This window comes from Sprattus sprattus (assembly GCF_963457725.1).
Source record: "Sprattus sprattus genome assembly, chromosome: 15".
Classification (NCBI taxonomy): domain Eukaryota; kingdom Metazoa; phylum Chordata; class Actinopteri; order Clupeiformes; family Clupeidae; genus Sprattus; species Sprattus sprattus.
Window position 1 is genome coordinate 2,918,235 of NC_137913.1, and position 15,772 is coordinate 2,934,006.

The 15,772-nt window shown below is 40.5% G+C and overlaps 2 protein-coding genes across 2 annotated transcripts; one reads left to right on the forward strand and one right to left on the reverse strand.

The window, feature by feature from the left end:
- Window positions 1-206: 206 nt before the first annotated feature.
- LOC308376592 (cyclin-dependent kinase 2-associated protein 1-like) lies at window positions 207-2,407 on the forward strand. The gene is made up of 4 exons (XM_080852977.1): window positions 207-326; window positions 906-1,003; window positions 1,100-1,226; window positions 1,887-2,407. The coding sequence occupies exons 1-4, from the start codon at window positions 260-262 to the stop codon at window positions 1,952-1,954; spliced, it is 360 nt and encodes a 119-aa protein (XP_080709103.1). The 5' UTR covers window positions 207-259; the 3' UTR covers window positions 1,955-2,407.
- Window positions 2,408-2,412: 5 nt separating this feature from the next.
- mtrfr (mitochondrial translation release factor in rescue) lies at window positions 2,413-4,212 on the reverse strand. The gene is made up of 2 exons (XM_080852976.1): window positions 3,661-4,212; window positions 2,413-3,364 (listed from the first exon to the last, which is right to left on the reverse strand). Exons 1-2 carry the CDS (start codon window positions 3,928-3,930, stop codon window positions 3,125-3,127), a joined length of 510 nt encoding a protein of 169 aa, XP_080709102.1. The 5' UTR covers window positions 3,931-4,212; the 3' UTR covers window positions 2,413-3,124.
- Window positions 4,213-15,772: the final 11,560 nt, after the last annotated feature.

Consider the following 15,772-nt stretch of genomic DNA (forward strand, 5'->3'; position numbering starts at 1 on the left):
AACTAATCAAAGTTTCTGAGTCTGCAGGTTACTGTAAACGATTGTAGTGGAGTCCCGTCACTGTCTTCCAAAGTCTGATATTTTGGGTAAAATGTCAGAAAAAATTGCCATTGTGATGATATATTGTTGCATTGTGGGTGTCAATATAAAGTGACGGCCATATTTGCCGGTGGTGCTGCTCCCGCTGTAAACAAAAAGTGTCGGAGGGAGACAGAGACGCTTCAGTGATTTCAGGACGTTTTTATTTCTCCAAATTATCATGTCTCTGGGAATGTCTTACAAACCAAACCTCCATCAAAATGTTCAGGGAACTTCCGTGAATCAGGGTAAGGAAAAAATAACGGTTCGTTTTGATGATAAGGTCAATTTAATCGCATGCAAATTTCGATGTTGTAATGAATACCTGGGGAAAGCTCGTGTCTGTAGTTTTTGTCCAGTTATATATATAGGGTCAGATCCTGCGAGCAGATTCATATCCGCCATTATTACTAATCCTGAAAACGTTTCGCACGCGCTCTCCGTTAAAGTTTCGAAGGCGAAAGTTTAACAATCGCTTATTTACGAAAGCTGACCGATCACCGCTGTCTCGGCTCCGCATGAACATTCTCCATGTACGTAGTAAAAAAATGTATCACTTCGGCTGCTTAATTCAGGCGCTCAGCTTCCTCCATGATTGTCTCCCCCAAGGCTAATGATTGATCTGGATGAAGAGAGCATTATTTGACCCTTTGATGACACCCAGCGTTTAAGGAGGCACATTGCACGTTTTATTCTTTCAGCCGTTACATTGTAATACACATTATAATATTCAGTCACAGATCAACTTTAGGGTAAATATGTGTTTAACTATTGCAAACCGTCGTTGTGTCTGCATAGGTATTTATGATCAGTTGTTGTGTGTGCAGTTGGGACAGTCCACTCTCCCTCTCCAGGTCTTGCAAATCTACAATCTTACCGTCCCATTGTCAATGATTACGGACCACCATCTTTGGGATACACACAGGTGCGTGTATGAAAATCGACGGAAGAGTTTGCATTTGACATACTAAAGTTAAGACCACTAGATATATATGTGTGTGGGGGGACTTGTTTTCCACAGGGTCCAAGCGGCACCCAGGTACCACAGAGCAAGTATGCAGAGCTGCTCGCAATCATTGAGGAGCTAGGCAAGGAGATCCGGCCGACCTACGCTGGCAGCAAGACTGCCATGGAGCGACTTAAGAGAGGTACAGTCTTCTGTCTGTGATCTAAACTTGGGTCTCCCAAGGGCTTAGGCCCAATTTACACACAGGTTTTCGCAATGTCTGGGCGCATTTACACACACCGAAGGAAGTTTCTCAGTTTGACTCTGTTGATAGCGATGTTGCCTAGCAACACTGTCTGTAATATGCCTTACAGATGTCTGGTCGCGTTTACACGCACTTTGAAGATGTCGGGGACTCCCGATGGGCTGTCGGGCGAATGGTACGGGGCTGTCGGCTGAAATTCGGCCGACATCAGCACGCCGACAGTTAAATTTGCGTTTAGACGCTGAAAAAAACTGTCGGTGTACAGAAGGCGGCTGTGCCGACATCGCGAAAACCTGTGTGTAAATTGGGCCTTAAGCCACACTTCTGCTGTGTGTGCAGAGGTAGAAAGAGAACAGAATTCTGTAATGTGACAATGACATCACAGAGGCCCATAGCGCTAGAATGTCTCTGAATAACGCATCTCTGTGGTGACGGTGAGTGTTCCACTGGCCCAAGACACCCCTACCCGACTTCTCATGAAGTTGCTTTGACACATCACCCAGTGACATGTTACAAGAACACAAAGGTTTTCTGTTTTCCGGTGTCTAGGAGTATCTGACCCCGAATGTTTATCTTGTATTGGCATGTGTGTTACAGGCATCATCCATGCACGAGGGTTGGTGCGCGAGTGTTTGGCTGAGACAGAGAGGAACGCCAGGTCCTAGAACTCCCCTTCCTGTTCCTTGCCTTCTCCAATCAGATCGCATCTCCACCTTCCTCAAACAACAAAAAAAAAATGTTACACAAAAAAAAAAAAATCTTACTGTTACGTGTAGCGGTGGTGTATGAGTGCGAATGCATAAGTGTGTGTATGTATGAGTGAAAAGGGAAAAACAGTATATTTGATCTACACAGGACTTTCCTGGAATTGTTTATGTTCCCATTAGGGAATATTGTTATTTCTCTTTGGATTTACAAAAATGTTTGCATGTTTCAAATTAATGCCCCATAGGGCGTCTGGGAGTTGCATGTTTAATGTAGCACTAGGCTACACACACATAGCATCGCTGGTTAAGGATAAGCCCGTGCCAAACACACACTGTTTGAATAGGTACTTCTAATGAAAACAATTGTTTGCATCTCTGTGTTTATTACCAAGTGTAATAAATAAAACATATTTTCATGTAAATATAAAGTTATTTTTATTCAAAATTAGATTAAGAGCATCAATCCTAAACTAGATGCCTATCCTGCCGCAGGCACAAAACACACCAGACACAACATCTAATAAGGCGTTTCACTTCTAACTTCAAAACTTGTGCAAAGAATAGCTCAACATCTTGGATTGCACAAAAACACACCAGACACTCTTGACCCATTCACAATGTTTTGCGCATGCAACGGGTCTATCTTAAGAAGTACTAAAGCTCATTTTTAAGATGGGATCCCATCAGCATATTAACCACCTTTTTTTCAAAAATAGTTCCTTAAAATGTTCTACCCTCACTATTCTCTCTCTCCACCCCTTGAGTCACACTGCAGTCTATCTGTCCATGAGTGCTGGGTCTGGATTCTATCCCCAGGGTCCGTAGGTAGCGCAGCAGCCTTCACAGGGCAGATAGAGACCTAGTGGTCAAACCAGACGCCCGTACCCCATCAGTCTGTATCTGACCCACGGGGCCTAGCCAGGACATTATTTCTTTTTATTATTATTTTTTTTTTTTGCTGTGCTGTGAGGTTGGGGGGGCCGGCAGAGTGGCCATTCTCTGACCAATGGTGGCCCCCCCCTGGCCACCATGTGGCTACGCCCCTGATATGACCCCATCTGGGTTTGGGACGGGGGGGGTATGTATGTCCCCACGTCCTGTGACCTGGCAGCGAGTCAACCAGGCGTTTCAGCCCTGGTTCTTGCCGTCTCCGGTGGGGGCGGGGTCCTCCAGGAGGCTCTGCTTGAAGATGCGCTTCCTCTCCAGGTTCTCGTTGGCTCTGCGGCGCTTCTCCTGCTTCCTCAGCACCGCGTCGTTCCGGTTCTGCAGCACCTCGCTCTCCTGCCCGCGGAGGAACACGTCGAGACGCAGTCTCAGGATCTCCCGAGCTCGCTTCCTGTTCTGTTCCAAGGAGCGCGTCTGATGACACTGCAGGGGAGATGGTTAGCTGCTGTTAAAAGAGGTGTGTGTGTGTGTGTGTGTGCAGGGGAGTTGGGCCCATTAGCAGGGATGAAGTTTTACTTTAAGTGGTACAAGAGCTGATGGCATGGCGAGAGTGCAATTCTTCAAGTTCAAGTTTATGCACATGTTATACATAAACACCGACTCATCTGTTCCACTACCATGGCATACAATCCAGAGAATTCTCTTTAGTATGTAAAAATAATGGAGGTCTGATGTTCCAAATTAAAAACAATCTAAATATTGGCGGCCAGGTGACTCACCTTCACAACAATACCTGTGGGGACATGTTTGAGTACCGCACAGTTACTCGTTTTGTTGGTGGCTTGTCCACCAGGGCCAGATCCGCGCACAAACTGCTCCTCCAGATCTTCCTCTTTCACTTCGGGAAGGTTGAAGTAAATTTTCTTCCCTGCCACATGACTTTGCGGCCATCCTGAGGGAATGTTACAGAGTGACGATTGCCCTGAAAAGCGTCCTAACCTCGCCATTTCCCTGACGCATTGATAGAGTCGCAGGACACGAGAGGCCATCGCAATCTTTCTGTCCAGTAGCCTAACTTACGGAGACTTTTGACAACTAAAACATGAAATGTTCCCTAGGGTTGTGACATAATGTCTCCTTCAGACCTTGCAATGGCAATATGTACATGTCATTTCACAGAAAACTCTCGGGATCGCCAGTCAAACATATAGTGCCTTCTTTCATGTTTTAGTATACCTTATCCACAGATTCTAAACACGTCTCGACACACGCGTAGGCAGATAAAAGGTATCTACACATTTTAAGAAAATAATGATAAAACACTTCCGTCATTTTCTTCGCCTTCTTTACTCTTCTTGGCAGATCGGACAAATACAATTTGTACTGCCACCTATTGGTTTGGGGGACATGTTCCATACGAGAAAAAGTTTGAGAATGATTCCCATTCATCGTTATGTGGAGCGTTGTCATACAGTTTACACGCCATTAGGTTGTTTTTGACATTCTTTCAACGAGGAGTGGCGTGAGACTTAATGGGTTTAGCCATAATGTCTCTGATTTAGCCCAACATTCCATCATTCTATTCCACATTCCACATTTGGATTGAGCGTTGTAAGCTATCCTGCATTACAGTTGTGTTGCAAGCATCAAACAAGCTCAAAACATTATATTCAAGAGTACCAGAGGAATAGGAATTTTGACTGTCTTATAAATAGCCTTCCCAAGGCTTGAGGATTTGTTTTGGATGAAGCTGTTTCCTCTCTATCTCTCATCACAGCCTTAATGTTGGTCTGGATATGGGTTTGTGGTTATTATTATTATTATTAGTAGTAGTAGTAGTAGTAGTAGTAGTAGTACTAGTACTAGTAGTAGTATGATTACCAAACACTGTAATTCGTGTTGGGTTTTACTTGTAGTGTACCACCCCTCCCAGCCACCTTTTATTAGTTATTTTCAATACAAGACCATTTTCAGTCGGTAGTATCGTGTTTACATACTTATTTACTTTGTAACTTAAACAACACAACACTGTAAACTGTACGTTAGTCCTGGTGATTCACTTGAAAAGTGCATGATCAGACATGTTGCTGAAGGTATGTGTGAAACGCCCCATGCGACTGTGTAGCATTTTAGTAAGGGGGAATTAACCTAAGGGCCCACTTATGTGGAGGATAGAAGCTGTATGTATGTCATGTCATAATTTAAGAAGGGGTACCCACATCATTTCAGAGGGGGTACCCACATTTTTTGATCCGTTAAGGGTATTTTTAAAGGGAAAATACAAGATGTCCATTCAAAAAGTATATATATATATAAAGTGACATAACCGACAATGTATGGCCTATTTTTCTGTTTGAGTTTTGTTTGCAATTGTCGAAAGCAGCACTGAGGTCTAAAATAACCAGTATTGAAATGCAACCATTATCATTTGCAATGAGTAGGCAATTCAGAACTTTGACTCTGGTCTCCTGTCTCAGTGCTGTGAAGCTATGATAGTATATTCTAAAATATAGGGCTATTATTGGCACACTGATCTTCAGAAACAGTGACTCGACTTGGACTTGTACACTGAAAACTCTGACTCGAGCTTTGCCTGCGTTCAGACTCGGAAGGTGGAGATGAGGACTTGGTTGTACTAGGCCATAATAATTTAACATAAGATATTGATAGCTATATTAATACAAGTGATTCTAAAATATCTAATTAATTGCATGCTTTGTGATACATTCATTTAAATTAATTACATATGTGACTTTGCTGCCAGAAGCAGTTAAAAATCAAGTCAGATTCGCCATTGATGTGAATTGACAAAGCAGACAAGCCTGGGCAGTGTAATGTTCACCACACATTAATGACAAACAACAGATATTACAACAGATTTGATTAACTACATTTAACAAAGAACACATATTCTTTATTCCTGATTAACCCATCTAATAGTTAATTGATGATTTGGTCTTGTACTCAGGTAAGGGAGCTTGACTCGGACTTGACACTAACTCTTCTTTGGTGGCTCGAACTTGACACTAACTCTTCTTTGGTGGTTCGAACTTGACACTAACTCTTCCTTGGTGGTTCGAACTTGACACTTACTCTTCTTTGGTGGTTCGAACTTGACACTAACTGTTCTTTGGTGGCTCGAACTTGACGCTAGCTCTTCTTTGGTGGCTCGAACTTGACGCTAGCTCTTCTTTGGTGACTCAGATTTGGGCTTGGACTCAAACACCGGGGACTCGAGACTAGACTCAGACTCGAGGTGTAGGGACTCCATTACATCACTGCCTTATACATGGGTTTCTCGGCTACGTTATCACGGGTTGCGTGCGCAATCTCGCGGCAGAAAGAAGCAAGATAACGTTGAAGTGGATGAGAAAGCTGTGGAGGAAGGCAACATGACAGAAAGTTGTTGTGTGGTGAACTGCTCTAACAGAGTTGGTAAGATGTTCAGTATACCTAGGAGGAAGCATCCGTTTGCCAGGAAAAATAAAATATCAAATCAAATCAAATATAGGAAAAGGCTCAACAATGTACAAGGTTACGTTTGGGAATATGTTTAGGGTGTGTGCAAGCATTAATGGCAACAGAGTAGGGAACGGTAGGCTAAATAAGTAATAAACAATACATTTAAACTGGGTTTTCTGTATTAATTTGTATTAGGGTAGATGGCTTTCTGCCACGGATTTGCGCGCGCAGCCTTCAATGTTTGTATACAAGAAACCCATGTATACTTCACTCTATGTTTTATCATCATCTTATGGCCTGTTGAAGGGAAACTTCCTTAGGATTAGGATTGCTCAATGAACTGGCCAAATTATAACCCTTTCTGTGGCCTCAATCAGGGGCGTAGCCACGTGGCCAGGGGGGGCCACGGCCACCATTGGTCAGAGAATGGCCACCCTGCAGGCCCCCCCCTCCCCCCCCAAACCTCACAGCACGGGAAAAAAAATATTTACAAAATAACATGGGATTATCAATATGACATCATGAGTGTCCATAAGTAGGTTCAATCAACTGTTTATGGCTAGATGAGCCGTTAGAAAACTGCTGCTCTGAGTGATACAGTGTGTACGTTTTAAAATAGTAGTTTTTGACAATCAAGTGCCACCCCAGATAAAAGACTGGCCAGAGCTGGCCCCCCCAGAAATAATGTCCTGGCTACGCCCCTGGCCTCACTATTTCTGTAGACATTTAGAAGTTCTTCAATAGGTCACCTCCTGTTTTCAGCTTCTTTTTGGCATCCCTAGTAGTACAGCTCAGGATGGCTCAGGGTCAGGGGTCATGCGGGCCTAACTTCACCAGGGCTGCTTGAGAGGGCACTCATTATGGGATGGCTGATGGTCACTACAGGGACTCAATCTCCATTAAATGAATGTTGACGACATGAAGAGTACAAACGATCAATGCCAGACACACATAACTGGTGCCGTTCATGTCCAGTGCAACACAGCTGTCTGGAAATGTTACTTCGTAGTCAACTTTGCTAGCAGACAATAGTAAGCAGAATTAGCAGAAAAAGGAAATAGTAAAGTTTGGCCAGGTCTCTCAATAAATAAAAATCATCATTGTCAAACAGCCATGATGCCTCTCTCACTGATATCTCAAGCAAATTCATGAGTGTGTGCACACAGCTCATTTGCAACAATTGAAGTCTTGATTGCTATTTCTTATAATATTGTATGGATATAAGACTACTATATAGGCACATATGTATATGTCAGATGCATCGCTGGTATGTTTTGATATACATTTGCTCTGCCCTGGAGAAAAGGGGCAACACAATATTTTTTTTCACCGCCGCTGCCACGCCCCCGCCATGTAATCGCAAATATTATAAATTATATCCTTAGGAGGGGCAACTTATTTCCTTCAGAGGGGCAACTTCAGTCGAAGAGGGCAAAAGGGCAGTTGCCCAAGCGACCTTAGCACACTCCTGTGCACGTCCCTGCTTACCTCCGAAGCCAACAACAACATGAGCCTGTCTGCTGTGATCATGATGCCCTTGTGTTGTCTGTATATAAATGTCGAGTTGGAGTTGGTGTATTCATCACTGGATTATAAGGTTGTGCCACCAAGGTAGGGTTTATGGGTTGGTTATCAGGCAGTTTAAGGTCACAAATCGCATTTGGCCATCTTTAGGCCCACTCAAATTGCTGCAGTGAAAAGTACTGTATATGGGGTGTTCAGTATTGTGGCCATTCTTTTTTTTAAATAACTTACCACATCATTTTAGTTTTCATGCTTAAGGTCTTTTTTGAATCTCGAAAAGAAAAGAAACATGACAACAAAAGTATGCAAACATGCAATTAACAAGTCCAGAGAGAGACCTCCTAAAGAAACGGAATCAGTGGAGTAAGGAATGACACACCATCATTGGAAAGAAAGTGAATATTGAGAGATATCAACACTAATAATAATAATGGATTTTATTTGTATGGCACGCTTTCACATACAAAGAGGTCTCAAGGTGCTTAACAGGGTCACAACAACAATAATGCAAGGTAACAGGAGTGCAAAAATAGCAATGAAAACAGTGCATTCTAAAAACAATACAGAAAAAAAAAACAGAAACGAGGACTTGTGAAGGCAGATATAAATAGATGGGTTTTGAGGTGTGATTTAAAAGTAGTGAGGGAGTCCAAAGCTCTAATGTTCTCTAGAAAACTACAATAGACATATAAAACAGGGCCTATGGAAATGAATAACAATTCACTTTAAATGTTGATTTCCAGACAAAATGGAAATTTCACCCAATCATGAAAAATGCATTATTTGGTTGATTAAATAATAAAATACAACTGAGAAATGTTTGTTGTCCTTGTAATGATATTCTTACAGCAGTTCCATAGCACATTAAGCAAGCGGGCAACAACAATAGAGACCGATTGCTCCCATTAAAATAAGAAATCACAGAGACTCCTAACTAGGCACTAACTAACCTGAAAAATGCAATGTGACCAACGTGAAGTTTTTGACTCAAGCGTTGAAGGACACTCCACTGTATTTTATGACTTGACATGACTTGAGATACAGTATATTCTTATATATTACGTTTACAGTTAGCTTAGTTTCAGGGGTTATTGACCATTAGATTACAGCCAGGTGGTCAAGAGTTGGGTTTAGCAAGCCAGTTATATCAAAGTAAAATGAATCTGATGTAGGATAGAAAGGATAAGGTGTCACACCAGTGCTGAGGCCTGCTCCTGCCACGCCCCCTCCTGATTCAACTCACCTGCCTCAGACCCCTGATTGCCTGATCCTGACATCCTTGACATACAGAGGTATCATGAGGATGTCCTATCATGAAAACATGGTCTTTTGTAAAGTCTGACGCTTACTTCCTCTTTTCTGAGCTCACTTTTTTGACCAGATTGTCACCACAGGATCTCCCATGTCTAAAGGTTCTTTGGAAGTACTTCAGAAGGACCTTGAAGGTACTTCAGAATTGATGTGAAGTCCAGTTTTATTGTTTGTGTTTCTGATTTATTTATGGTTATTGTCAGTTCATGCTTTAGTCTGAAGTTTGCCTCCAGTCAACACATTTTGAATCATTAATCAGTCAGACAATAAGCTTGGATTCTGATAAACCAATAGGATTAAATGTTACGATGTTGAAATATGTGTATTCCTGAGACATTGTCAAAGTGTGATTAATGTTTCTTCAGCTTCTCTTTTTTAATGACAAAGATCGTCACATTTTAGGTAAAATTCATGTAGATTTCCAGAAATGTCTAAACCATATTAGTACCATGGAACAAAAAAAAACAATGTAAGGTCTTAAAAAAAATGATGACATGAGCACAGAGAGGTAAATGCTGCAGAACATCCTTATTTGTTTACAAACAGGAGAGCTTCGATTCTCTGGGTGCCCAATAAGTGCATGATTGGGGTTTAATGTTCCTCCGCTTTCTTCTCACATCCATTAACACAATTCAATTCAATTCAATTTTATTTGTATAGCGCCATAACAATACAATTGCCTCTAGGCGCAGAGCCCAGAGCCTAATTTAACACAACCAGTTTCCTTAACCTTGACACCACCAAAGCACCACGCCCACCAAGCTGACCACGACCACGACAATGTAATGGTTCGCTTGACGCGCGCTGGTCCCTCAACAGCTACCAGCTCCTCTGCATGGGAAACAAAGGGACACATAGATTGTCACTTTTATTCTTAATTTTGAATACATCTCTTCCTCTTACATTATTACTTATTACTTTTTATGTAAAGCAGTCTAAGGCATATGTTTCCTTGAACAAGACATTGATGAAGTCATTAAAAAAAAACCACCACACTGTCCCCCCTTGAGAGTATAAAACTTAAATTTAGATTTAGTACTGTGATGTTTTAAAGACTTGAATTTAGCACTGTGATGTTTTAAAGACTTCTCTTATGTTTTGGTGAGCGCAACTAAATAAGATCAGTTTCACATGTTTCTTTGTAGGGTTAGGGTTAGGGTTAGGGTTAGGGTTAGCTAATTAGTGTTTATTTTAATTTGTTATGTTGTGTATATAATAATATATAATATATAATTTTCATTGAATTTCTAAAACTAATCTCTCACCTGCTGGGCTGTTGTGCTGTTCAGACAGGATGATGCCATCCTCATCTGACAACTGCGCAGTCAGACTCCCCACCAGGAGAAAGAACTGTGGAAAAGACAGAGTTTGTGTTAAACTTGGCACTGATATATGATGAATTTAAAAGAGTTAGTGTTAAACTGGCCACTGATATATGATGAATTTAAAAATGTGGTTCCCACCACCGCAATCAGCTACCTCTATAATGACACAATTAATTAATGTTGATTAACAATCATGAACATAAAGCAGTGACTCACCGCGAGGATTAGAAAGAGTTTGCGTGCCATGTTCTCGGTTTTATCTCTAGAAAGAAAGAAAGACTTTAAAAGTACAGCCCTAATTAAGTGAGAGACATTTCTACTTCTACTCCCTTTAAAGCACAGAGGGTTTGAAGAGAAGGTGTTAAACACTGAACTTCATTTAAATTTAAATTTGACGCCAAAACTCTAAATTCCTGAACTCAATTCAAATTCAAAATCAACTGTCAAGTGTTATTTCCAAGCAATCATCATCTTCAGTGAGCAAAACATGGTTACAAGACCTATCAGATAAATATACCTGCAACAGACACATGGCTTCTACAGCTGTAAATACTCACCTCCAAAGACGGTTGCAAGACACACTTGCTGAGTGAAGTGAAGAGTTGGCTTGTTGGTCTGTCTATATAAGCCATTTCATCGTGGGGGTTTGGGAGGGTGATGTGTCGTCATCAACTTGGTCATTGGATTTCAAAATGACGCCATCACTTCCAGGGAGGACCGTAGGTGTGTGTCGCAAATTACTGCTATTGGTAATGATAGCCAATGATAATATTTTCAGTTTAAATATCAAGACACTGCAGATACATTATAATACACATTTTAGTAAGTTTTAGCAATTCATCCAGACATTTATTATACTTCAGAGTTCTAGTTTTATTTACAATTGACGTTCATATCCAAGACCCTTTGATAATGGCAGAGCCTAGTCAGTCTCCAACCCAGGCAAGGGATAAAGTTAGGGATAGTGAAAATGAGCCGGCTGAAGATCAAGTTAGTCACACTGAAGCCCAACTAGAGGAAGTGCCTCAGCCAAGACGCAGAGAACGAATCTGTACACTGCAAAAATGCTTTTCTAACCTAGTGTTATTACTCTTATATTGAGATGAAAAAATCTATTTGGTCTTGTTTCTAGCTAAATTGTACTTACCTAGTGCTCTTTGGTAAGGTTATTTTTGCCTATTTCAAGCAAATATTACTTATTTTAAGAAATCTTAACAAGCAAATTTGGCTGCCAGTGCGTTAAGCAAATTTGGCTTGTTAAGATTTCTTAAAATAAGTAATATTTGCTTGAAATAGGCAAAAATAACCTTACCAAAGAGCACTGGGTAAGTACAATTTAGCTAGAAACAAGACCAAATAGATTTTTTCATCTCAATATAAGAGTAATAACACTAGGTTAGAAAAGCATTTTTGCAGTGTAACGTAACAGAAAAAGGCAAAGAAATGCAAGAAAAGAAAATGAAACCACTGCAACAAAGATTTCACTACTTTTACCAAAAATGAAGTTAAATCCGCTAATCAGCTATTATCACAATCATCAGAGCCATTAGCAGACAGTCTTCTTCAGGATATCATTGGGCGTCACCAGAGGCCTTTGTGCAGATGTCCAGCGTGTTTATGAAGAGCTGCGTGGAGTCACAACACCAGACCATAACATGCGTCGAAGAGTGGATCGGTAGAGTTTTCCAGCTTCATCTGTTTGTCAGAGCGCGACACACAGAGAAGCAAGCTGATGTCGTTACATACATTCATGTTAAAGAGTTCGTTATTAAAGAGAAATATTAAGACCATTAAAAAGGTGAAAAAGAACTAAGTGAAAGAAAGGAAAATGACATAAAAGAAGATCCAAAGACTTTCTTTCAGAGCATGCAGCCAAGGAGTTTTCCCTGTGACTCCCTCCCAAGCACAGTCAGACAGCAAATTGTTTCCTTTTACGGGTTTGATGTGGAGAACAAGACTTCATTAAAAGTCACTCATCTTTAACTGATTTTCAACTCGACAGAAGTGTTGCAACAAGATTATTGCGACACACACCTAAGGTTCTCCTTGGAAGTCATTTTGAAATCCAATGACCAAGTTCATCACCCTCCCAAACCCCCACTATGAAATGACCTAGACAGACCAACAAGCCAACTCTTCACTTCACTCAGCAAGTGTGTCTTGCAGCCGTCTTTGGAGGTGAGTATTTACAGCTGTAGAAGCCATGTGTCTGTTGCAGGTATATTTATCTGATAGGTCTTGTAACCATGTTTTGCTCACTGAAGATGTTGATTGTTTGGAAATAACACCTGACTGTTGATTTTGAATTTGAATTGAGTTCAGGAATTTCAAGTTTTGGAGTCCAATTTAAATTTAAATGCAGTTCAGTGTTTAACACCTTCTCTTCAAACCCTCTGTGTTTTAAAGGGAGTAAGTAGAAATGTCTCTCACTTAATTAGGGCTGTACTTTTAAAGTCTTTCTTTCTTTCTAAAGAAAAATAAAACCGAGAACATGGCACGCAAACTCTTTCTAATCCTCGCGGTAAGTCACTGCTTTATGCTCATGATTGTTAATCAAAATGAATTAACTGTGTCATTATAGAGGTAGCTGATTGCGGTGGTGGGAACCACATTTTTAAATTCATCATATATCAGTGGCCAGTTTAACACAAACTCTGTCTTTCCCACAGCTCTCTCTCCTGGTGGGGAGTCTAACTGCGCAGTTGTCAGATGAGGATGGCATCATCCTGTCTGAACAGCACAACAGCCCAGCAGGTGAGAGAGTAGTTTTAGAAATTCAATGAAAAAAGAGATTTTTGTAACTTTCTTATATACACAACATAACAAATTAAAATAAACACTAATTAGGTATGTACAAAGAAACATGTGAAACAGATCTTATTTAGTGGCGCTCACCAAAACATAAGAGAAGTCTTTTAAACATCATAGTGCTAAATTCAAGTCATTAAAACATCATAGTACTAAATCTAAATTTAAGTTTTATACTCTCAAGGGGGGACAGTGTGGTGTTTTTTTTTTTTAATGACTTCATCAATGTCTTGTTCAAGGAAAAATATGCCTTAGACTGCTTTACATAAAAAGTAATTAGTAATAATGTAAGAGGAAGAGATGTATTCGAAATTAAGAACAAAAGTGACGATCTATGTGTCCCTTTGTTTCCCATGCAGAGGAGCTGGAAGCTGTTGAGGGACTGGCGCGCGTCAAGCGAGACATTTTCGAGTTGTTAAAAGAAAATTCTAGGACAATACAGGACTTCTTTCATGGTCGTAGTAATGATCTTGTTAATCGTCTTGGTAATGCTATTGGTAATGGTCTTGGTGATAGTCTTGGTAATGATGTCGGTGGTTTGGTGGTGGCGGGGGTCGTGGGGATGGTGGTGGAGGTTGTTTTGTTGGTGGTGGTGGTGGTGGTTGGGGTGGTGGTGGTAGTTCAGAGGAAGCGGAGGAACAGTAAACTCCAATCATGCACTCACTGACACCCAGAGAATCGAAGCTCTCCTGTTTGTAAACAAATAAAGATGTTCAGCAGCATTTACCTCTCTGTGCTCATGTCATCATTTTTTTTTAAGACCTTACATTGTTTTTTTTGCTTCATGGTACTAATATGGTTTAGACATTTCTGGAAGTCTACCTGAATTTTACCTAAAATGTGATGATCTATGTCATAAAAAAAGAGAAGCTGAAGAAACAATAATCACACTTTGACAATGTCAAATGTCATATTTCAACATCTTAACAGTTAATCCTATTGGTTTATCAGAATCCAAGCTTATTGTCTGACTGATAAATGATTCAAAATGTGTTGACTGGAGGCAAACTTCTGACTAAAGCATGAACTGACAATATCCATAAATAAATCAGGAACACAAAGAATAAAACTGGACTTCACATCAATTCTGAAGCACCTTCAAGGTCCTTCTGAAGTACTTACAAAGAACCTTTAGACATGGGAGATCCTGTGGTGACAATCTGGTCAAAAAAGTGAGCTCAGAAAAGAGGAAGTAAGCGTCAGACTTTACAAAAGACCATTTTTTCATGTTAGGGCATCCTCATGATACCTCTGTATGTCAAGGATGTCAGGATCAGGCAATCAGAGGTCTGAGGCAGGTGAGTTGAATCAGGAGGGGGCGTGGCAGGAGCAGGGCTCAGCACTGGTGTGACACCTTATCCTTTCTATCCTACATCAGATTCATTTTACTTTGATATAACTGGCTTCCTAAACCCAACTCTTGACCTCCTGTCTGTAATCTAATGGTCAATAAACCCTGAAACTAAGCTAACTGTAAACGTAATATATAAGAATATATCTCAAGTCATGTCAAGTCATAAAATACAGTGGAGTGTCCTTCAACGCTTGAGTCAAAAACTTCACGTTGGTCACATTGCATTTTTCAGGTTAGTTAGTGCCTAGTTAGGAGTCTCTGTGATTATTTATTTTAATGGGAGCTATCGGCCTCTATTGTTGTTGCCCGCTTGCTTTATGTGCTATGGAACTGCTGTAAGAATATCATTACAAGGACAACAAACATTTCTCAGTTGTATTTTATTAACTAATCAACCAAATAATGCATTTTTCATGATTGGGTGAAATTTCCATTTTGTCTGGAAATCAACGTTTAAAGTGAATTGTTATTCATTTCCATAGGCCCTGTTTTATATGTCTATTGTAGTTTTCTAGAGAACATTAGGGCTTTGGACTCCCTCACTACTTTTAAATCACACCTCAAAACCCATCTATTTATATCTGCCTTCACAAGTCCTCGTTTCTGTTTTTTTATTTTCTGTATTGTTTTTAGAATGCACTGTTTTCATTGCTATTTTTGCACTCCTGTTACCTTGCATTATTGTTGTTGTGACCCTGTTAAGCACCTTGAGACCTCTTTGTATGTGAAAGCGTGCCATACAAATAAAATCCATTATTATTATTAGTGTTGATATCTCTCAATATTCACTTTCTTTCCAATGATGGTGTGTCCTTCCTTACTCCACTGATTCCGTTTCTTTAGGAGGTCTCTCTCTGGACTTGTTAATTGCATGTTTGCATACTTTTGTTGTCATGTTTCTTTTCAGAGATTCAAAAAAGACCTTAAGCATGAAAACTAAAATGATGTGGTAAGTTATTTAAAAAAAAGAATGGCCACAATACTGAACACCCCATATACAGTACTTTTCACTGCAGCAATTTGAGAGGGCCTAAAGATGGCCAAATGCGATTTTTGACCTTAAACTGCCTGATAACCAAACCATAAACCCTCCCTTTGAAAGATGGC